The sequence below is a fragment of the Scardinius erythrophthalmus genome (assembly GCF_964197995.2).
Source record: "Scardinius erythrophthalmus genome assembly, chromosome: 11".
NCBI lineage: Eukaryota > Metazoa > Chordata > Actinopteri > Cypriniformes > Leuciscidae > Scardinius > Scardinius erythrophthalmus.
Window position 1 is genome coordinate 559,091 of NC_138231.1, and position 25,205 is coordinate 584,295.

Below are 25,205 nucleotides of genomic sequence, written 5' to 3' on the forward strand. Positions count from 1 at the left end.
TAATATTCCCGCTCTATAATAACACTAATATTCCTGCTCTATAACACTAATATTCCCACTATAACAACACTAATATTCCCGCTCTATAACAACACTAATATTCCCGCTCTATAATAACACTAATATTCCCGCTCTATAACACTAATATTCCCGCTCTATAATAACACTAATATTCCCGCTCTATAATAACACTAATATTCCTGCTCTATAATAACACTAATATTCCTGCCCTATAACACTAATATTCCTCTCTATAATAACACTAATATTCCCGCTCTATAACACCAATATTCCCGCTCTATAATAACACTAATATTCCCGCTCTATAACACTAATATTCCCGCTCTATAATAACACTAATATTCCCGCTCTATAATAACACTAATATTCCTGCTCTATAATAACACTAATATTCCTGCCCTATAACACTAATATTCCTCTCTATAATAACACTAATATTCCCGCTCTATAACACCAATATTCCCGCTCTATAATAACACTAATATTCCTGCTCTATAATAACACTAATATTCCTGCTCTATAATAACACTAATATTCCCGCTCTATAATAACATTAATATTCCTCTCTATAATAACACTAATATTCCCGCTCTATAATAACACTAATATTCCCGCTCTATAATAACACTAATATTCCCTCCCGCTCTATAATAACACTAATATTCCCGCTCTATAATAACGCTAATATTCCTGCTCTATAATAATATTCCTGCTCTATAATAACACTAATATTCAAGTCAAGTCAAGTCAACTTTATTTATATAGCGCTTTTCACAATACAGATTGTATCAAAGCAGCTTCACAGTATTAAATAAAATAGTACATCAGTGTTTGTTTCTGGTGTAAAACATCCACGTTTGGTAATGCAGATCAATAGCACTGTTGAATCGATTAATCAAATTAAGTATCCCCAACTGAGCAAGCCAAAGGCAACAGTGGCAAGGAACCGAAAAACTCCATTAGGTGACCTAATGGAGAAAAAAAAACCTTGGGAGAACCCAGGCTCAGTCGGGGGCCAGTTCTCCTCTGGCGTTTATGAAGTAGAGACCGGATTTAACTGTAAGATTAAAATATTATATGAATGCCTGGCTGAAGAGATGCGTCTTTAATCTAGTTTTAAACTGGGAGAGCGAATCTGAGCAACGAACAGTATCAGGAAGGCTATTCCAGAGTACGTAATATGCAAGTTACCATGTAATGGTCAGTTACATCATCACTTTGCGGAATGATATCTATATCGGTTGGATCGGTTCCATGTGATATAATTAAATCGAGTGTATGATTAAAACGATGAGTTGGTCCGGTAACGTTTTGCTTAACCCCAAAGGAGTTTAATAAGTCTATAAACGCAGCCCCTAACGTATCATTTTGATTATCTACGTGTATGTTAAAATCTCCAACAATTAATATTTTATCGACATTGACCAATAGATCTGAGAGAAAATTTGCAAATTCTTTTAGGAAATCAGCGTAAGGCCCTGGTGGTCTATATACGGTAGCCAAGGCTAAAGATAATAGGGCTGTTTTTCTATCATCTAAGAGCGTAACATTTAGTACAAGTACTTCAAATGAAATAAACTTATAACGCGTTTTCTGAGTAACATTGAGAATATCTCTATAGATAGTTGCAATACCGCCGCCACGACCAATCAGACGGGGCTTGTGCTTATAGGAGTATCCTGATGGAGTAGACTCATTTAGACCGAAATAATCATTTGGTTTAAGCCAGGTTTCAGTAAGGCAAAGTACATCGAAGCTATTATCTGTGACTATTTCATTTACAATAACTGCCTTAGGTGTGAGTGATCTAATGTTTAGAAGACCTAGCTTTAGAAATTGTTTTTGTTTACTAATAGCAACATTTTCTGTTTTAATAACAATTAGATTTTTCCTAGATCCTGCAGTAGATTTATTATTTGATCGCACTAAACGAGGAATAGACACAGTTTCTATGCAATGTTCTACACTACTATTTATATCAGTTAATTTGGTGCAGCAGAGACTATGATTTGGACTTTTGGTTACTAGTCAAAAGGTATTTAACATTTTGGAGATGTTATCTGACAGAAGATCCGATCCGAATCTGCTTGGGTGTAAGCCATCAGCACGGTATAGCCTAGGACGCTCCCAAAACAGATTCCAATTATTTACAAAGAGCAGTTTCTGCTCATTGCACCATGACATTAACCATTCATTAAGCGCAAATAATCTACTAAACTTTTCATGACCTAGACGGTACGTGGGAAGCGGTCCTGACACAATGATCGTTATATCAGGCGATGTGCTGCGTACCGTATCGATCAGATTCCTGAAGTCTTTCTTCAGAACTTCCGTCTGGCGCAGCCTGATGTCGTTCACTCCCGCGTGCAATACCAAAGTTCCGACGCGCTCGTTATCGTTCAGAATCTCGGGAACACGAGCAGCGATTTCAGAAACACGAGCACCAGGAAAGCAGTGACTGTGCACCTTATTTTTACCTGATGTAGCATGGACGTGCCGAACAATGGAATCACCGATGATCAAAGCATCGCGTTCTGTTTCGCGAAGAGCGGAGAAGCGGTTTTGTGTGGATAACTCGAAAACCGGGAGGGTCGGAGAGGGTCTTGGTCTAGACCTGACTCGCGTCTTCCGCTGCGGAAATATCCAGGCTTCGTGGTGGCGTGTTGGAGCCGGGGTGAACGAGACCATGGCTGATCGCGACCTTGGCGCTCGGGACCGATGCCGAGTAACGCACGGAGTAGACGAGGTCGGAGTCAGCGGGTTAGTAACATTAATCTCTGATTTGTGAGCATCAGCGCGTGATGTTTCAAGAGCTAACCGCCGGTCTCTCAGCTCGGCCTGTCTCACTAAAAGGTCGTGGATCTGTTTCTCAACAGCTTCCAGCTCAGACTGTACCGCGTGCAGCTCAAATGTGTCCTCACCTGCACCAAAAGGTAGACTACTTGCAACTGATATATTCGCCATTTTAACAGATGGACAGTAAGTTAGCAACGACGCTACCAGTGATGCTATCAATTAATACTAATTTCTGACAAGCGTCTTAGATATAATCCGTCTTTTAAGTGGTACGGGTGTAGAGTAGACGCACGATAGGTGAAAAATGTTTGTAAGTGAGTGTTGAGAAGACGCGTTCAGCCGTGATCCCCGGGAGTAACCTATAAGAGTATCCAGCGTAGAATCACTAACAGGCTTGAGACACGTCTGCTCAACAGTCCGCGTTGTAACTATGAGGTTTGAGCAGTAGTGCTTCTCAGTGAGGAAAAGTAGAAAATGTTTGTTGTAAGTAAGTTTAAAGAGTAAAATCAAGAATTATAAATCAAATCGATAGAGCTCCAAAGACAACAACGCGTTCAGACGCGACGCATGCGCATTCGACAACAGTGGAATGTTCCTCTCTATAATAACACTAATAATATTAGTGTATATTATTAGTGTTAAAAAATAATATAATAAAAGTAATATTAGTGTTAAAAAATAATAATATAAAAGTAATATTCCTCTCTATAATAACACTAATATTCCTGCTCTATAATAACACTAATATTCCCGCTCTATAAGAACGCTAATATTCCTGCTCTATAATAATATTCCTGCTCTATAATAACACTAATATTCCTGCTCTATAATAACACTAATATTCCTGCTCTATAATAACACTAATATTCCTGCCGTCTCTATAATAACACTAATATTCCTGCTCTATAATAACACTAATATTCCTGCTCTATAATAACACTAATATTCCCGCTCTATAACACTAATATTCCCGCTCTATAATAACACTAATATTCCTGCTCTATAATAACACTAATATTCCTGCTCTATAATAACACTAATATACCACTCTATAATAACACCAATATTCCCGCTCTATAACACTAATATTCCCGCTCTATAACACTAATATTCCTGCTCTATAATAACACTAATATTCCCGCTCTATAACACTAATATTCCTGCTCTATAATAACACTAATATTCCACTCTATAATAACACTCATATTCCTGCTCTATAATAACACTAATATTCCCGCTCTATAACACTAATATTTCTGCTCTATAATAACACTAATATTCCACTCTATAATAACACTAATATTCCTGCTCTATAATAACACTAATATTCCCGCTCTATAACACTAATATTCCCGCTCTATAATAACACTAATATTCCTGCTCTATAATAACACTAATATTCCCGCTCTATAACACTAATATTCCCGCTCTATAACACTAATATTCCTGCTCTATAATAACACTAATATTCCCGCTCTATAACACTAATATTCCTGCTCTATAATAACACTAATATTCCTGCTCTATAACACTAATATTCCTGCTCTATAATAACACTAATATTCCACTCTATAATAACACTAATATTCCCGCTCTATAACACTAATATTCCCGCTCTATAACACTAATATTCCTGCTCTATAATACCACTAATATTCCCGCTCTATAACACTTATATTCCTGCTCTATAATAACACTAATATTCCACTCTATAATAACACTAATATTCCTGCTCTATAATAACACTAATATTCCCGCTCTATAACACTAATATTCCCGCTCTATAATAACACTAATATTCCTGCTCTATAATAACACTAATATTCCTGCTCTATAATAACACTAATATTCCCGCTCTATAACACTAATATTCCTGCTCTATAATAACACTAATATTGCGCTCTATAATAATACTAATATTCCTGCTCTATAATAACACTAATATTCCCGCTCTATAATAACATTAATATTCCTCTCTATAATAACACTAATATTCCCGCTCTATAATAACACTATATTCCCGCTCTATAATAACACTAATATTCCCGCTCTATAATAACACTAATATTCCCGCTCTATAATAACACTAATATTCCCGCTCTATAATAACACTAATATTCCCGCTCTATAATAACACTAATATTCCCGCTCTATAATAACACTAATATTCCTCTCTATAATAACACTAATATTCCCGCTCTATAATAACATTAATATTCCTCTCTATAATAACACTAATATTCCCGCTCTATAATAACACTATATTCCCGCTCTATAATAACACTAATATTCCCGCTCTATAATAACACTAATATTCCCGCTCTATAATAACACTAATATTCCCGCTCTATAATAATGCTAATATTCCTGCTCTATAATAATATTCCTGCTCTATAATAACACTAATATTCCTCTCTATAATAACACTAATATTCCTGCTCTATAATAACACTAATATTCCCGCTCTATAAGAACGCTAATATTCCTGCTCTATAATAATATTCCTGCTCTATAATAACACTAATATTCCTGCTCTATAATAACACTAATATTCCTGCTCTATAATAACACTAATATTCCTGCCGTCTCTATAATAACACTAATATTTCCGCTCTATAATAACACTAATATTCCTGCTCTATAATAACACTAATATTCCCGCTCTATAACACTAATATTCCCGCTCTATAATAACACTAATATTCCTGCTCTATAATAACACTAATATTCCTGGTCTATAATAACACTAATATACCACTCTATAATAACACTAATATTCCCGCTCTATAACACTAATATTCCCGCTCTATAACACTAATATTCCCGCTCTATAACACTAATATTCCTGCTCTATAATAACACTAATATTCCACTCTATAATAACACTCATATTCCTGCTCTATAATAACACTAATATTCCCGCTCTATAACACTAATATTTCTGCTCTATAATAACACTAATATTCCACTCTATAATAACACTAATATTCCTGCTCTATAATAACACTAATATTCCCGCTCTATAACACTAATATTCCCGCTCTATAATAACACTAATATTCCCGCTCTATAACAATAATATTCCCGCTCTATAACACTAATATTCCTGCTCTATAATAACACTAATATTCCCGCTCTATAACACTAATATTCCCGCTCTATAATAACACTAATATTCCCGCTCTATAACACTAATATTCCTGCTCTATAATAACACTAATATTCCACTCTATAATAACACTAATATTCCCGCTCTATAACACTAATATTCCCGCTCTATAACACTAATATTCCTGCTCTATAATACCACTAATATTCCCGCTCTATAACACTAATATTCCTGCTCTATAATAACACTAATATTCCACTCTATAATAACACTAATATTCCTGCTCTATAATAACACTAATATTCCCGCTCTATAACACTAATATTCCCGCTCTATAATAACACTAATATTCCTGCTCTATAATAACACTAATATTCCTGCTCTATAATAACACTAATATTCCCACTCTATAACACTAATATTCCTCTCTATAATAACACTAATATTGCGCTCTATAATAATACTAATATTCCTGCTCTATAATAACACTAATATTCCCGCTCTATAACACTAATATTCCTGCGCTATAATAACACTAATATTCCCGCTCTATAACACTAATATTCCTGCTCTATAATAACACTAATATTCCTGCTCTATAATAACACTAATATTCCTCTCTATAATAACACTAATATTCCTCTCTATAATAACACTAATATTCCTGCTCTATAATAACACTAATATTCCTGCTCTATAATAACACTAATATTCCTGCTCTATAATAACACTAATATTCCCGCTCTATAACACTAATATTCCCGCTCTATAACACTAATATTCCCGCTCTATAACACTAATATTCCCGCTCTATAACACTAATATTCCTGCTCTATAACACTAATATTCCTGCTCTATAACACTAATATTCCCGCTCTATAACACTAATATTCCTGCTCTATAATAACACTAATATTCCCGCTCTATAACACTAATATTCCTGCTCTATAATAACACTAATATTCCCACTCTATAACACTAATATTCCTGCTCTATAATAACACTAATATTGCGCTCTATAATAATACTAATATTCCTGCTCTATAATAACACTAATATTCCACTCTATAATAACACTAATATTCCTGCTCTATAATAACACTAATATTCCCGCTCTATAACACTAATATTCCTGCTCTATAATAACACTAATATTCCTGCTCTATAATAACACTAATATTCCTGCTCTATAACACTAATATTCCTGCTCTATAATAACACTAATATTCCTGCTCTATAACACTAATATTCCTGCTCTATAATAACATTAATATTCCTGCTCTATAATAACACTAATATTCCCGCTCTATAACACTAATATTCCCGCTCTATAACACTAATATTCCTGCTCTATAATAACACTAATATTCCCGCTCTATAACACTAATATTCCCGCTCTATAACACTAATATTCCTGCTCTATAATAACACTAATATTCCACTCTATAATAACACTAATATTCCCGCTCTATAACACTAATATTCCTGCTCTATAATAACACTAATATTCCCGCTCTATAACACTAATATTCCTGCTCTATAATAACACTAATATTCCACTCTATAATAACACTAATATTCCCGCTCTATAACACTAATATTCCCGCTCTATAACACTAATATTCCTGCTCTATAATACCACTAATATTCCCGCTCTATAACACTAATATTCCTGCTCTATAATAACACTAATATTCCACTCTATAATAACACTAATATTCCTGCTCTATAATAACACTAATATTCCCGCTCTATAACACTAATATTCCCGCTCTATAATAACACTAATATTCCTGCTCTATAATAACACTAATATTCCTGCTCTATAATAACACTAATATTCCCGCTCTATAACACTAATATTCCTCTCTATAATAACACTAATATTGCGCTCTATAATAATACTAATATTCCTGCTCTATAATAACACTAATATTCCCGCTCTATAACACTAATATTCCTGCTCTATAATAACACTAATATTCCCGCTTTATAACACTAATATTCCTGCTCTATAATAACACTAATATTCCTGCTCTATAATAACACTAATATTCCTCTCTATAATAACACTAATATTCCTCTCTATAATAACACTAATATTCCTGCTCTATAATAACACTAATATTCCCGCTCTATAACACTAATATTCCCGCTCTATAACACAAATATACCCGCTCTATAACACTAATATTCCCGCTCTATAACACTAATATTCCTGCTCTATAATAACACTAATATTCCTGCTCTATAACACTAATATTCCCGCTCTATAACACTAATATTCCTGCTCTATAATAACACTAATATTCCCGCTCTATAACACTAATATTCCTGCTCTATAATAACACTAATATTCCCACTCTATAACACTAATATTCCTGCTCTATAATAACACTAATATTGCGCTCTATAATAATACTAATATTCCTGCTCTATAATAACACTAATATTCCACTCTATAATAACACTAATATTCCTGCTCTATAATAACACTAATATTCCCGCTCATAACACTAATATTCCTGCTCTATAATAACACTAATATTCCTGCTCTATAATAACACTAATATTCCTGCTCTATAACACTAATATTCCTGCTCTATAATAACACTAATATTCCTGCTCTATAACACTAATATTCCTGCTCTATAATAACATTAATATTCCTGCTCTATAATAACACTAATATTCCCGCTCTATAATAACACTAATATTCCTGCTCTATAATAACACTAATATTCCCGCTCTATAATACTAATATTCCTGCTCTATAATAACACTAATATTCCTGCTCTATAATAACACTAATATTCCTCTCTATAATAACACTAATATTCCTCTCTATAATAACACTAATACTCTTGCTCTATAATAACACTAATATTCCTCTCTATAATAACACTAATATTCCTCTCTATAATAACACTAATATTCCTGCTCTATAATAACACTAATATTCCTGCTCTATAATAACACTAATATTCCTGCTCTATAATAACACTAATATTCCCGCTCTATAACACTAATATTCCTGCTCTATAATAACACTAATATTCCCGCTCTATAACACTAATATTCCTGCTCTATAATAACACTAATATTCCTCTCTATAATAACACTAATATTCCTCTCTATAATAACACTAATATTCCTGCTCTATAATAACACTAATATTCCTGCTCTATAATAACACTAATATTCCCGCTCTATAACACTAATATTGCTGCTCTACAATAACACTAATATTCCCGCTCTATAACACTAATATTCCCGCTCTATAACACTAATATTCCTGCTCTATAATAACACTAATATTCCTGCTCTATAATAACACTAATATTCCTGCTCTATAATAACACTAATATTCCCGCTCTATAACACTAATATTCCTGCTCTATAATAACACTAATATTCCCGCTCTATAACACTAATATTCCTGCTCTATAATAACACTAATATTCCTCTCTATAATAACACTAATATTCCTCTCTATAATAACACTAATATTCCTGCTCTATAATAACACTAATATTCCTGCTCTATAATAACACTAATATTCCCGCTCTATAACACTAATATTCCTGCTCTACAATAACACTAATATTCCCGCTCTATAACACTAATATTCCCGCTCTATAACACTAATATTCCTGCTCTATAATAACACTAATATTCCTGCTCTATAATAACACTAATATTCCTGCTCTATAATAACACTAATATTCCTGCTCTATAATAACACTAATATTCCCGCTCTATAACACTAATATTCCCGCTCTATAACACTAATATTCCTGCTCTATAATAACACTAATATTCCTGCTCTATAATAACACTAATATTCCTCTCTATAATAACACTAATATTCCTCTCTATAATAACACTAATATTCCTGCTTTATAATAACACTAATATTCCTGCTCTATAATAACACTAATATTCCCGCTCTATAACACTAATATTCCTGCTCTATAATAACACTAATATTCCCGCTCTATAACACTAATATTCCCGCTCTATAATAACACTAATATTCCTGCTCTATAATAACACTAATATTCCCGCTCTATAACACTAATATTCCTGCTCTATAATAACACTAATATTCCTGCTCTATAACACTAATATTCCTGCTCTATAATAACATTAATATTCCTGCTCTATAATAACACTAATATTCCCGCTCTATAACACTAATATTCCCGCTCTATAACACTAATATTCCTGCTCTATAATAACATTAATATTCCTGCTCTATAATAACACTAATATTCCTGCTCTATAATAACACTAATATTCCTCTCTATAATAACACTAATACTCCTGCTCTATAATAACACTAATATTCCTCTCTATAATAACACTAATATTCCTCTCTATAATAACACTAATATTCCTGCTCTATAACACTAATATTCCTCTCTATAATAACACTAATATTCCTGCTCTATAACACTAATATTCCTGCTCTATAACACTAATATTCCTGCTCTATAACACTAATATTCCTGCTCTATAATAACACTAATATTCCTGCTCTATAACACTAATATTACTGCTCTATAATAACATTAATATTCCTGCTCTATAATAACACTAATATTCCCGCTCTATAACACTAATATTCCTGCTCTATAATAACACTAATCAAACAACAGAAGACAAAGAGAAAATTCACTCGTTCTTCATGGAATAACTTTTGTAACTATATTTGTAATGTATATTTTATTTATAAAGTACAGTGTTATTTTACATTTATTTTCACTCACACACACACACGTGAAGAAGAGGAGGACTCACCTGTCTCCTGAAGCGGACACCAGACGCCTGCAGTCGCTGCTGAAGCTCAGAGCCGTGATGATCTCTGTCAGAGAGAACCGCACATCAGCACCAGAGTTTCCCACAGAAGAGTCACTGAGAGTCTGCGAATCTCACCTGAGTGTCCGAACACGGCGGCCACACACTCTCCGGTCCGGAAGTCCAACAGGCTGATGTTCTTATCGGAGCAGCTGGTGGCCAAATACTGACCCGACGGATCCATCTGAACCTGCAAACACACAAACCATGAGCTGCATTTGATCTATAATGTTCTCTGAGGGCTGTCTATGGACAGGCGTGCTGCATTTAATTTTATATATATTAATATTCATTCATTTTGACAGTGAGTGAGTGAGTGAATGAGTGAGTTTTGACAGGCGTGCTGCATTCTAGACTGCTATGATTGCGTAACAGTTCTGCATTTGCGCCACTACACGTATGGAACTCTTTTTAAAACTTTTAACACGTTGAATATGTAGAAAGTATCAGACGGCCTGACCTTCAGCAAACCGCCGTCTTCAGTCTGCGAGCCTTTATAAGATCTCTTCTGTTTACCACTGCTGATGTTGATCACTCTAGAGGACACACACACACACACATGAACACAGGTCTGTGTCTGCACCTCATACTCTTCTCTGATTGGCTCCTCCGCTCACCTGACGCTGCGGTCCTGACAGCCGACGGCTGCATACTTGCATGTGGGATCGATATCCATGTGAGTGGGAGTCGTTTTCCGAACCACATGATGCGTCCGTTTGAATGCAGTTCCTCTGACGGTCTAAACAAATCAGGGTTATTATAGTCAACTAAAACTAAAACCATAAACAAACATTTCACTACTTGAAATAAATGTTAACTGGAATAAAATATAAAAAAAACCTGCGGGCGCGTGTAAACTGGAGTCCAACCAATGCACTCGTTTTCAAGGCGAACAGGTCGCAGGAGTTCATTTCATACTCCGTGAACAATGGTTGTTTATTTAATGTAGAAATTAAGGTATGTCCAAAAAACTGGTATTATCATACTTTGTAGTATCATGTATTTAGCATGATAATCTCGTTCAAGAAGGTATCAATGCACTTCAAGTTGGCATTGCTCTACGGAGGGATGACAATCTGAGAAGGAAAAAAGAACAAACCAGAACTCAGTTCTTTAATGATCCCTTCAGAAGTCTCTTCACAAGGGAGAAAAGTGGAACTCTGAAAGTAACAAAGAAAGATCTGTAGGATCAATTAAAGATGATACACTCTGACCCAAGATGGCACGAACAAATGTCAGTTCCACCAGATATCCCACCAATCAATTCTCCAGAACACCAAATGGAGATTCACCCTCCAACTTGGAGAGAGGAGGAAAGTGCAGTCCATCACGCAAGATGGGGGTCCTGTGGAAGTGTACAAGAACACACCGGATGTCCTGAGGTTTCTCTGGAGGCTCATAAGGATAGTGTGGAAGGAGAAGATTAGAAGGGTTCTGATCCCGAAGGATAATGACTCACAGAAGATCAGCCAGTTTTGACCAATATCCCTGCTAAATGTTGAGGCTAAAGTCTTTTTAAAAATCATCGCCAAGAGGATGTCCGAATACCTGCAAAGAAACAGCTACATCGATACAGCAGTACAGACGGCAGGTATATCAGCGTTTTCTGGGTGCTAAGAACATTCCAGTATGGTATGGCACCAGATCCAGATGGCAAAGGTGGGGAAAAAGGACCTCCATGTTGTCCTCCTGGATCTTGCTAATGCCTTTAGGTCAGTCATAATCTCCTGTGTGCTGATTTCAACTTTTATATTAGCGACATCAAGTTCTTCATCGGAAATGACCCTATCCCAACAGTATCTGAGCAGCCTGTGAAAAGCCTTGGTAGGTGTTATGATGCCAGCCTGAAAGACACAGAACAGGTACAACAACTGCGGAAAGAGATCAGTAGTGGACAACACTCAACTACCCGGAAGATTGAAGGCCTGGTGTTTGCAGTTTGGCCTTTTGTGGCCCCTTATAGTTCATGAATTTTCAATCCTCACAGCAGAGAAGCTGGACAGAGAAATACGGCTTACATCAAGAAATGGCTCTGGGTTCCACGGTGTCTTACCAACATAGGCCTCTATAGAAGTCCTGTCCTCAAACTGCCCTTCACTAGTCTCACAGGAGAGCTTAAGTGTGCTAAAGTGAGACTTCAGATGACTTTGAATGAATCATGAGACAGTGCTGAGTAACAATGCATCAGTGTTGGCAGAAGGCCGTAAATGGAGGCCAGCCGGTGCAGTGGAGGAGGCGATAGCAGCGATCAAACATGCAGATATTGGGGGCACAAGACGTCCAGAGTGGAACAAAGCCATAGCACCAGAGTGAAGGAAGATGGTGGTAGAGGAAACACGTGGACTTGTGGATTCGCTTTGGTAATCAGGGACAGTGGACATGGTGGGATAGGGTGGAGAAGAGGAGGATCAGCTGGAATGACATGTGGAGCATGGAAGCGAAGCAGCGTAGCTTTATCATCAGAGGTGCTTATGACATCCTTCCGACACCAACTAATCTCCATCAGTGGTGTGGTGAAGATCCTGGGTGTGCTTTCTGCTCCAGCCCAGCTTCCCCCAAGCACATACTGGACAAGCTGTAAAGCCAGCTTTACCCAGGGTCATTACACGTCGTCACAAACAAGTCCTTAAGAGCCTTGCCTCCACCCTTGAGGAAAAAATTATTACCACCAATTCTTTACCACCAGTGAGTGATTCCCAGCAAGCCATCTTTTGTCCATGAAGGGGCAAAAGTAACCAGGAACAGGCCTACATTACTGGAGCATGACCAGGTTAGGATAGCCCGCGCCTGGAAGACGCTGGTGGATACTGGTCGACAGCTCGTTTCCCCCCAGAGATTACAACCACTACCCTCAGGCCTGATATAGTTCTCTGGTCGCTCTCTGTGAAGAAGGTCTTCATCACTGAACTTTTCGTACCCTGGGAAGATTCATTGGAAGAGGCTTATGAGCGTCAATACCTAAGATATGCTTAGGCTCATGATATACGACTTCGCGGCTGGAACACTGAAATCCGCCCAGGGGAAGTAGGATGCAGAGGATTCCTGGCATTGTCTACTACTAACTTACTAAGAGACCTTGCAGTCAGAAGCCAGAGCTCGTGCCGAACCATTAAAACTGCATCGGAGGCGGCTGAGAGAAGCAGTCAGAGGCTCTGGATGAAGAGGCAAGACTCTGACTGGGTCCAAAATAGCAATGGGGGAAATGTAGCTGAGGGGAGTTCCTGGGACACCAGGCATCACCGTCGTGACCCCTGATGACCCCGATGACGTACCTTCCCTCCCATATTTGATGACATAATGTCTCCTATTATTCCTATTCTGCAACATCAAAGTACCTTCAGATGTCAAGATCGAGGATTTAATTGGTAAGTGCTCACGCATAAAGGATGTTTACATATCGTACTGTGTTTAAAAAACTTTGGCTGTAAAATGTATTACCTGTATGAAAAGGAATTGACCTGTGGAAGAGTAGCGATGGAGTGGGTTTTACCGTTTTTAATCTGACAGGATTGTCATTTATAGTGCCCTATAATGCTATTTTAAAGGCTCCTACAGCAGGTTTACATGCATCCAAGGTCAAACACACCGTAATTCTCTCATAATCTCCACTGCAGCATCAGCTCTCTTCTCTCAGTGTCTGAAACACTTCCATCAAGGATTCAGGCTCTCTAAACCCCGCCTCTCTGAGAGCTGCTCTGCTCTGATTGGTCAGAAAGGAAACGCTCATTATCATATCTGAATCTCAGCTCTTGATCTCAGTGATACGAACAGTGACGATGGCGTGGGTTTCACCGTATCAATCTCAGAAAACAGCGTCTTCTCCACACGAACAACACGAGCCAAACTCTCCAGTCTCAGATACACTACAGTGTTTGAGGGCGGAGCTAAGAGACGCTGCTCAGCCAATCAGGACCAGATTATGCGAATTAGTTACAGACCTACGCAGGTTCATCAGTGAGACTGAATTACTGGTTTCAGTTCAGATTCACTTCTTTCTTTTAGGAGACAAAAACTCTGATCTGTGAAACTTGTACATTCACAAACAGCTTTATTACACTCTACATGAAATAATATCCAGAAAACCACAATAACTCACCCTGTGTGCGGTTCGGATGTACAGACTCTTATCCGCTCCGCAGCTGATGATCCTCAACTTCCCGTCACTGGCTGCACACACACACACACACACACACACACACACACACACACACAACTGTTTGTACGGCTCAAGCACTAGAAGCTCAAAACATTTCATCTTAATTCTAAGTCACTCTGAATTCAGATCATGTTTCACACCGGCTACTAGCGACTCAAAGATGATTGGATGTTTGCTTTGCATATATATTCTGTAATGTGAATAATAACCGGACTCTCACCGGCGAAGCGGACAGACGTGACGGAGGACGAGTGCTCATCTAGAGTCTGAAGCAGAGCGTAGTCTTCCTCAACATCCAGCACGTGGATCAGCCGGTCTCGACTCGCTGTGGCCAGCAGATTCAAGCCTGTACAACACACACACACACACACACACACACACACACACACTCAGGTCTGCAGGGGAAACGCTGGGGTCTGGGAACGCTGCTATGGATGGATGGGACACACACCTGTGTGAGGACGTGAGTATTCCAGACTCAAGATCTCGGAGTCATGTGCTTCAGCTTTCAATATCTCCTTCATACACGTCAGGTCATGGATCCTGCAGCAACCACAGCATCATAATTAATCTTAAATAATTTAATTAATGATTATTAATTTAATAATTTAAAGAAATTTATGAAATGCTAATTTAATAATCAGTAATTAGACCAAACAAAATTAATAATGATTAAATCGATAATTAAATTATAAATACCAATTAAATAAATTCATAAGTTAAATAATAAATCAGTAATTAAACAAAATATGAAACAAATGGTTAAACAAACAAAAATGAATGTATGAACAAATAAATACATAAATTATTAAACAATAATTGCATTCATAATTCATTATTTAATCAATTAAATAAATATTTGTATTTAATAAATAATTCAATAATATATAAAAAATAAATGCTTTAATAAACGATAATTAATTATTTAATAAATGATAAAATAATCAAATAAACAATTATGTATGTAATTGTATGTAATTTATTTATAATGTATAAATAAATAAAATAATTTCATTAAATAATAAAAACATATACACACACACACAAATACCGTATATACACATATATACGATATATAAATAAAGTTTTATAATTACTTTTTTTGCACACTGACATACAGTACTGTGCAAAAGTCTAAGGCATGTTAAAACGGCTTTTGTCCAGGTACACTTGTGCATAGTTTTTCAGGTAGCTTTGCAGGAAGGTTTCTTCAAGCATCTCGGAGACGTTCCCGCAGTTCTTCTGGATTAAGTCTGTCTCAGTTTTTTCTGTTTCTTCATGTAAAGATATTAACATGCCTAAGACTTTTGCACAGTACTGTATTTTCCATCATAATAACAGTCACATGATCACCCGTACCTCAGTGTGCCGTTTCTGTCTCCGGACGCCAGGTGTCTCCCGTCAGGACTGACGCAGATGCTCCTGATGCCGCGCGAGCCCTCAGTGACCGCAGTTCCTTCCGTGTCCAGCAGGGCGCCGGTGTCGTCGTTCATGTAGAGGACGTGAAGAAGATCCTGAGAGAGTTCGAGTCAGTTCATCACTCGTGGTCAAACCTACATCACGACACTCGTGCTTAGAGACTCACATTGCTCAGCAGGGTAGCGCTGTGAACGGCGTCTGAGCTCCAGATACGGACAGTGTTGTCAGAGGAACAGGTGAGGAACGGTTCAGAGGAACCGAACATCTGTGAGCCGTCTGTGGGGAACATCTGGAACACAGGTCAACAAAAGTACAGTAAAAAGAGTGAAATATTATTATAATGTAAATCAGCTGTTGTCTATGTGAATATCTAGTAAAGTGTCATTTATTCCTGTGATCAAAGCTGAATTTTCAGCATCATTACTCCAGTCTTCAGTCACATTTACAATACATTCACAATACCATTCTGCCCTGAAGGCGTTTTGGTTCCTTCACTGTCGCCTTTTTTCACCTTTGTTGCCATTGGCTTTTGGCTTGCTTAGTTGGGGACATTCAATTTTAATATTCAACAATATTATTGATCTCCTGCATTGACACCATTATATGAGAACTGAAGTGAGCTGGACGATGACATCACTGTTTACTCCAGAGTGGCTCTATATATATAAAAATATAAATGAACTAAATTAATAACTTTTTTACAGCAGAAATGAACCATCACTGAACTTACTTAAACTGGACTGTGACGCTATTTTCTTCTGGAAACAAACTTTGTTGCATTATTTTCCTGCTATCTCTGTAAAACTGCTTTGAAACACTCTGTGAAAAGCGCTGTATAAATAAATGTGACTTGATATAGAAAACACTTATTTTAATTTGTAATAATATTTCACTGTTTTACAGTATTTTTGATTAAATAAATGCAGCTTTGGTGAGCAGAAGTCTTCATTATCCCAAGCTTTGAGCACCAGTGTAGCAGTGCAATAACGGCTGTTGGCAAGGTTGATGGTCACGGTTGTGCTTCATCTAAAAAGCACTACTACTACTACTACTACTACTACTACTACTACTACTACTACTACTACTACTACTACTACTACTACTACTACTACTACTACTACTACTACTACTACTACTACTACTACTACTACTACTACTACTACTACTACTACTACTACTACTACTACTACTACTACTACTACTACTCACCTGCAGATCCCAAACGCAGGCCGAGTGATACAGCGCAGAGTGAACTTTGCGCACCTTCTGCAGATCTCGCGTGTCCCACACGTATAAACTGTGATCATTATACACACAGGACAGCCAGCGGTTCACAGGGTCAAAGGTCACCGCCACCAAGTCTGGGTAACGGGCATCAGGCTTTCTGCTGAACAGGTGACTAAAGAACAGAGGAGATCAGATCAGATACGTCTCTGATTCGGATGGATTGATGGGTGGATTGATGGATGGGTTGATTGATGGATGGGTTGATTGATGGATGGGTTGGTTGATGGATGGGTTGGTTGATGGATGGGTTGGTTGATGGATGGGTTGGTTGATGGATGGGTGGGTTGGTTGATGGGTGGGTTCAGAGCCATAGAGAGAAAGAGTTGCGACACTCTTTGATGTCGCCGCTATGGCTGTCACGTGGTTCATGTAAACCCCAATAGTTCTAAAACATACGCTGGCTGTCATGCTCTTCTATGGGACAGACAGCAGCGATTGCATTATTGAACGGTAAATATAAAATAAAACACACACCCAAGTACTTTTTCAGCTGTTATTGCATTATTGCATTTTGTTAATGTCAGTTTTGCATTTGGAGACAAGTTTTAGGCTATATTTTTGGAGGGAAAAGCTCAGTGTTCATGTTCGCATGGGTAGTAGCACCGGCTTTAGCGGCTCTAACTTAACTTTTCCATATCATTCATCTGATGATGGACGTCTCATGATATTTATTTTAGCACAACTGGGCTGTATTAGGTTATTGATTCCTGTGATTTTGCTTATAAATTTTGATTCAGCCATCAGCCTACCTTCGTGATCACGCAAAGAGGTCTGCCGTGGCGGTCCGTTCAGAGTTCGCTTAAATATTTTTTATTAAACAATGACAGACAACAAAAATGTGTGCTTGTGTGGGTGTGTGTGAACAAGAAAAACAAAAACCAGGGGCAGGTGATCCATGAAACAGACAGGACTGGTGATCCCATAACAATCCTAGAGGTCCAGCATTGTTCTCACAAGCCGCTTCACTCAAGACAATAAAACATAATGAAAAGTTAGTATATCCCAAAAAATTAAATTAAATAAAAGTTGCTATAAAGGTGGTAGTGATTCATTACCGAACTCTTACTGTCACAGCTGACGAAGTCGCACTAGCTAGCAGGCAGTGCTTAAAAATTGGTTGAAACAACCAACATAAAATATAAATAATTACGCTGTGCATATACAAATGAAGACCAGTATAAGCATCGCAAAGGGCCTCTGATACAACATAGACAGTTGACAAATCAAAAGAGGTCGATATTTCAGCAACTTAACTCTAGAACAACTCGACGCGCAGCAATGTAAGTGAATGGTGTCCAACGCCAAAATGACAGTGTTTAGAACTATTCCGATCTTCAAATCCCGGAAGTAGGCGGTTAAAAGCGCCGCCATTATTTACAACGGAGGTCTATGGGAGTGTCACAACTCTTTCTCTCTATGGCTCTGGGTGGGTTGGTTGGTTGGTTGATGGATGGGTGGGTGGGTTGGTTGATGAGTGGGTGAGTGGGTTGGTTGGTTGGTTGGTTGGTTGATGGGTGGGTTGGTTGGTTGATGGGTGGGTGGGTTGGTTGGTTGATGGGTGGGTTGGTTGGTTGATGGGTGGGTGGGTTGGTTGGTTGATGGGTGGGTGGGTTGGTTGGTTGATGGGTGGGTGGGTTGGTTGGTTGATGGGTGCGTGGGTTGATGGATGGGTGGGTGGGTTGGTTGGTTGGTTGGTTGGTTGATGGATGGGTGGGTGGGTGGGTGGGTTGGTTGATGAGTGGGTGAGTGGGTTGGTTGGTTGGTTGGTTGATGGGTGGGTTGGTTGGTTGATGGGTGGGTGGGTTGGTTGGTTGATGGGTGGGTGGGTTGGTTGGTTGATGGGTGGGTGGGTACGTGGGTTGGTTGGTTGATGGGTGGTTGGTTGATTTTGGTTGATGGGTGGGTGGGTTGGTTAGTTGGTTGATGGGTGGGTTGATAGGCTGATGGATGGGTTGATAGGTTGATGGATGGGTGGGTTGGTTGGTTGATGGGTGGGTTGGTTGGTTGATGGATGGGTGGGTGGGTGTGTGGGTTGATGGATGGGTTTGGTTGATGAGTGGGTTGGTCGGTTGATAGGTGGGTGGGTGGGTTGGTTGGTTGGTTGATAGGTGGGTGGGTTGATGGATGGGTGGGTGGGTTGGTTGGTTGGTTGGTTGGTTGGTTGATGGATGGGTGGGTGGGTGGGTTGGTTGATGAGTGGGTTGGTTGGTTGGTTGATGGGTGGGTGGGTTGGTTGGTTGATGGGTGGGTGGGTTGGTTGGTTGATGGGTGGGTGGGTTGGTTGATGGGTGGGTGGGTTGGTTGGTTGATGGGTGGGTGGGTTGGTTGGTTGGTTGATGGGTGCGTGGGTTGGTTGGTTGATGAGTGGGTTGGGCGGTTGATAGGTGAGTGGGTTGGGCGGTTGATAGGTGGGTGGGTGGGTTGGTTGGTTGGTTGATGGGTGGGTGGGTTGGTTGATTGGTTGGTTGATGGATGGGTGAGTAATGAATCACCTGGCCTGTGTGACGCCGGACACCTCGATGCCCAGGTGATGTGGGCAGGGCAGAGAGCAGATGAAGCACAGGTCCGACGGGCTGAAGATGCATACGGTTCCGTTGGCACACGCACAGAAGATCAGATCCTCCGTCACCGTCAGAGCGTGAGCTGAACTCGTCTGCACACACAATCATGTTCCTCTCTGAACTCGTCTAAACACACAATCATGATCTTCTCTGAACTCATCAGCAGCTCTGAGACACAAGGATCTTCATCTCACAGGACAAACAACTAGAATAATCAACATCCCTTTAACAACTTCAACATTCAATTCAACATTTTCCAGAAATCTCCCGCCGCTGAACCCACACAGCAGCCCTGATGTGGTGTGTGTGAGTGAGTGAGTGTGTGTGTTCTGACCTGCAGACGGACCCATCGCTCCAGAACTCTCCGATCGCTGAACTCACACAGCAGCCCTGATGAGGTGATGCAGAAGGTGCTGTTGGACTTCGGCCCGCGTCCACACGCCACACCACAGAAGAAGTTGTTCTGCATCTCCCCGAGAAGCGCTGAGCGACCCATCAGCGGCATCGGCTGCAGATTATCATGGGACGGTTCATCAATGTTGTCGTTTTGCTGTGACCTCTCAATAAGGGGGGTCAAAGGTCATAGACGTACCTTATGAGAGTGTGAGGGTTCCAGATACCAGAAGCGGATGTGTCTGTTCCCTGCGGTGACGAAGTGAGAGCTGTCCTCTGAAAACGACACCGAAGTCACCTTACTGGACACCTTATTAGCAGCTAGCAGAGTGTGCTTCTGCAGGACCAGAGTAAACCACATGTAATTGAGCTCAGGGACAGGTGGATGGGTCAGTGGATGGGTGGGGGGATGGACGGATGGGTGGATGGATGGACGGACGGACGGACGGACGGACGGACGGATGGGTCAGTGGATGGGTGGGTGGATGGACAGATGGATGGACGGACGGACGGACGGACGGATGGATGGGTCAGTGGATGGGTGGGTGGATGGACAGATGGATGGGTGGATGGATGGGTCCGTGGATGGATGGATGAGTCAGTGGATGGGTGGGTAGGTGGATGGATGGACGGATGGGTCAGTGGATGGGTGGGTGGATGGATGGGTCCGTGGATGGATGGATGAGTCAGTGGATGGGTGGGTAGGTGGATGGATGGATGGGTGGATGGGTGGACGGACGGATGGGTGGATGGACGGACGGATAGGTGGATGGATAGATGGGTGGATGGGTAACAGAGCATAATGGGTAATCAGTACCTTCCAGTCCCACAGGTTCAAGCTCATGTCGTGCTGTGATCCGACGCTCACGATGTATTTGCCGTTTGGTGAAAACGCCACACAGGAGACGCTGTATTTGTGCTCCAGCATCTCCGACACCCGCGTCCCCTCGGACACGTCCCACACGCTCACAGCGGGAAGATGACCACTCTGAGGACGCGGAAATAGCGTGATGACATGGAAATAGCGTGATGACATTGAAATAGCGTAATGACATTGAAATAGCGTAATGACGTAGAAATAGCGTAATGACGTAGAAATAGCGTAATGACGTAGATATAGCGTAATGACGTTGAAATAGCATAATGACGTTGAAATAGCATAATGACGTAGATATAGCGTAATGACGTTAAAATAGCATAATGGAAATAGCGTGATGACATTGAAATAGCGTAATGACATTGAAATAGCGTAATGACGTAGAAATAGCGTAATGACGTAGAAATAGCGTAATGATGTTGAAATAGCATAATGGAAATAGCGTAATGACATTGAAATAGCGTAATGACGTAGAAATAGCGTAATGACGTAGAAATAGCGTAATGACGTAGAAATAGCGTAATGACGTAGAAATAGCGTAATGACGTTGAAATAGCGTAATGACGTACGAAATAGCGTAATGACGTACAAAATAGCGTAATGACGTTGAAATAGCGTAATGACGTTGAAATAGCGTAATGATGTTGAAATAGCGTAATGACGTTGAAATAGCGTAATGATGTTGAAATAGCATAATGACGTAGAAATAGCGTAATGACGAAGAAATAGCATAATGATGTTGAAATAGCGTAATGATGTTGAAATAACGTAATGACGTTGAAATAGCGTAATGACGTTGAAATAGCGTAATGACGTAGAAATAGCGTAATGATGTAGAAATAGCGTAATGACACAGAAATAGCGTAATGACACAGAAATAGCGTAATGACGAAGAAATAGCGTAATGACGTTAAAATAGCGTAATGAAGTTGAAATAGCGTAATGACGTTGAAATAGCGTAATGACGTTGAATTAGCGTAATGACGTAGAAATAGCGTAATGACGATGGAATAGCGTAATGACGTTGAAATAGCATAATGACGTTGAAATAGCGTAATGACATTAAAATAGCGTAATGACGTTGAAATAGCGTAATGACATTGAAATAGCGTAATGACGTACGAAATAGCGTAATGACGTACAAAATAGCGTAATGACGTTGAAATAACGTAATGACGTACAAAATAGCGTAATGACGTTGAAATAGCGTAATGACGTACGAAATAGCGTAATGACGTACAAAATAGCGTAATGACGTTGAAATAGCGTAATGACGTTGAAATAGCGTAATGATGTTGAAATAGCGTAATGACGTTGAAATAGCGTAATGATGTTGAAATAGCATAATGACGTAGAAATAGCGTAATGACGAAGAAATAGCATAATGATGTTGAAATAGCGTAATGACGTTGAAATAGCGTAATGACATTGAAATAGCGTAATGACGTACGAAATAGCGTAATGATGTACAAAATAGCGTAATGACGTTGAAATAACGTAATGACGTACAAAATAGCGTAATGACGTTGAAATAGCGTAATGACGTACGAAATAGCGTAATGACGTACAAAATAGCGTAATGACGTTGAAATAGCGTAATGACGTTGAAATAGCGTAATGATGTTGAAATAGCGTAATGACGTTGAAATAGCGTAATGATGTTGAAATAGCATAATGACGTAGAAATAGCGTAATGACGAAGAAATAGCATAATGATGTTGAAATAGCGTAATGATGTTGAAATAACGTAATGACGTTGAAATAGCGTAATGACGTTGAAATAGCGTAATGACGTAGAAATAGCGTAATGATGTAGAAATAGCGTAATGACACAGAAATAGCGTAATGACACAGAAATAGCGTAATGACGAAGAAATAGCGTAATGACGCAGAAATAGCGTAATGACGTAGAAATAGCGTAATGACGTAGAAATAGCGTAATGACGTGTGGCGCGCTGAACGAGCTGTTCTCCTGATGAAGAAAGTGAGGTATAAACAAGTGTCTCGTCCTCCAATAATCCTCCTTTCTCTGCGTGTGTGGAGTGGAGCAGGACAACAGAATAGTTAAAATGCGCAAACATCGGGAAACTCTGTATATTTGTGTGCGTATGTCAAAAATATATTCCGATTTGAAACTTGTGACAATAAACGCGCACATCAACCCGATCACATGTTTAGCGTTCATGTAAACACTACATTCAAAAACAAAAGTTGTGCATGTAGACGTAGCCACTGAGAACTAAACGTGTGATTGATTGAGTCTCTCACCTCTCCAGTGACGAGAAACCTGCCATCCGACGAGAAGGACAATGTGCTGATGGCTTTCCTGAATATGGACAATATTCACAATATGCATATTAATGAAGACATATTCATCTGTCTTTAGTGTGTAATGCTGCTGATTGAGCTTGAAAAAGTTTCTCAAAGTTCTTCTCTATATCAGAGTCAGTGTTTCTGAACTCCTGAAACGCCTCCAGTGTAGTCTTGAGTTTCTCCCGGGAACAAACACGTCACAATATTCCTCATTATAATAATTCATGCGCAGAATAAAGGGGCGGGGCCTGGTTGAGTTAGTTAGTAGGGTGTTAAACTGGCAGTTATGGAAAGGGGCGGGACATTTCCCAAACACACTCGAAGCGCTCGACCAATCACAACACACTGCTCCAGCCGACCAATCAGAGCACAGTGTGCGTTTCAGGAGGAGGGGCTTCACAGAGACAGGAAGTAAACAGAGCGTTACTGACAGACTGGGAAGAGAGGAGCCGCAACAATGGAGAATATGAGGAGAATAATCAACATTCAAGCAGGAAAACCTGCTCTAGTAGAGCCTGAAAACATGATCGAGGCATTAAAGGGGTAAATGTGTTTGTGAATGGCTTGTGATGCTGTGTCTGTTCACCTGGATGAGCTGATGAGATGCTGTTGTGTGTTCTTGGCCGGGTTCAGTAACACAACGACGCACCTGAATGAAACACACAGAAACAACACTGCGTTCAATCCACAAGTTTGTTTACAGGCCTAAAGCTTTAAATCATTTTTGTGTTTTCAAAGAGCCTGGAGACCGGCTTTCCTTAAACTTATCAACAAACCAGTAAAACACTAGAAGAGGCTCACGCAAGATTGAAAGATATTAACTCATGTTCACTGAAAAAATGTAAGTTTGAGCTTAAAACAAGAACAAATATCTGCCAGTGTGGTCAGAAAAATTATCTTAAAGTCCCCCTGTGGTGTAAATCCAGCTTTTAATGTTGTTTATACGTCTATGTGGTGTTTTTAATGTGCTTTAAGACAAACCATGTATAAATTCATAAGTCGACAGCATTGCTGAGTATTTCCTCCTTAAAACTGCAGTGAACCAAAGACAGTCTCAAAAACACGCTTTGAAATCGCTGGTGTTTCTGACGTCACAAACTACCTTGCAACCAATCAGATCAACGTGTGATCGTCAACCAGTGGATCTCTGAGCTGAGTGAGTGAGTGGAGGCGGGGCTCATTTGCATATTCATAGAACCGCGCATACCAGACATCCCAAGTCTCCCGGAAGTTCCGGGAGTCTCCCGCATATTGATAGCGGCTCCCTGATACCCGCAAATGAGTTAAAATCTCCCGGAATCTAGAGCGAGCGAGCCAGAGCGCGCGTGCACAGCAGAGAGGGAGAGGGAGCGAGAGACCTTGCGTGTGTGCGTGTGTGCGCACGTAAGATAGAGAGCATCTGATTGGCCTGTT

At 39.4% G+C, this 25,205-nt stretch overlaps 1 protein-coding gene across 1 annotated transcript in view; it reads right to left on the minus strand.

The window, feature by feature from the left end:
* LOC308698192 (mitogen-activated protein kinase-binding protein 1-like) overlaps positions 1 to 25,205 on the minus strand; it is a gene marked incomplete at its 3' end in the record, with an annotated part of 51,603 nt that overhangs the window by 22,827 nt on the left and 3,571 nt on the right. Inside the window, exons 3-18 of the mRNA XM_081378112.1 lie at positions 24,379 to 24,441; positions 23,748 to 23,805; positions 21,420 to 21,590; positions 20,802 to 20,939; positions 20,544 to 20,717; positions 20,141 to 20,301; positions 17,571 to 17,760; positions 16,528 to 16,650; positions 16,302 to 16,456; positions 15,394 to 15,485; positions 15,163 to 15,288; positions 14,883 to 14,953; positions 11,404 to 11,525; positions 11,247 to 11,322; positions 10,865 to 10,976; positions 10,730 to 10,793 (exon numbers count right to left, since the gene is read on the minus strand). Coding sequence (XP_081234238.1) covers positions 10,730 to 10,793; positions 10,865 to 10,976; positions 11,247 to 11,322; positions 11,404 to 11,525; positions 14,883 to 14,953; positions 15,163 to 15,288; positions 15,394 to 15,485; positions 16,302 to 16,456; positions 16,528 to 16,650; positions 17,571 to 17,760; positions 20,141 to 20,301; positions 20,544 to 20,717; positions 20,802 to 20,939; positions 21,420 to 21,590; positions 23,748 to 23,805; positions 24,379 to 24,441 — 1,896 coding nt within the window. The remainder of the gene's footprint in view (positions 1 to 10,729; positions 10,794 to 10,864; positions 10,977 to 11,246; positions 11,323 to 11,403; positions 11,526 to 14,882; positions 14,954 to 15,162; positions 15,289 to 15,393; positions 15,486 to 16,301; positions 16,457 to 16,527; positions 16,651 to 17,570; positions 17,761 to 20,140; positions 20,302 to 20,543; positions 20,718 to 20,801; positions 20,940 to 21,419; positions 21,591 to 23,747; positions 23,806 to 24,378; positions 24,442 to 25,205) is intronic.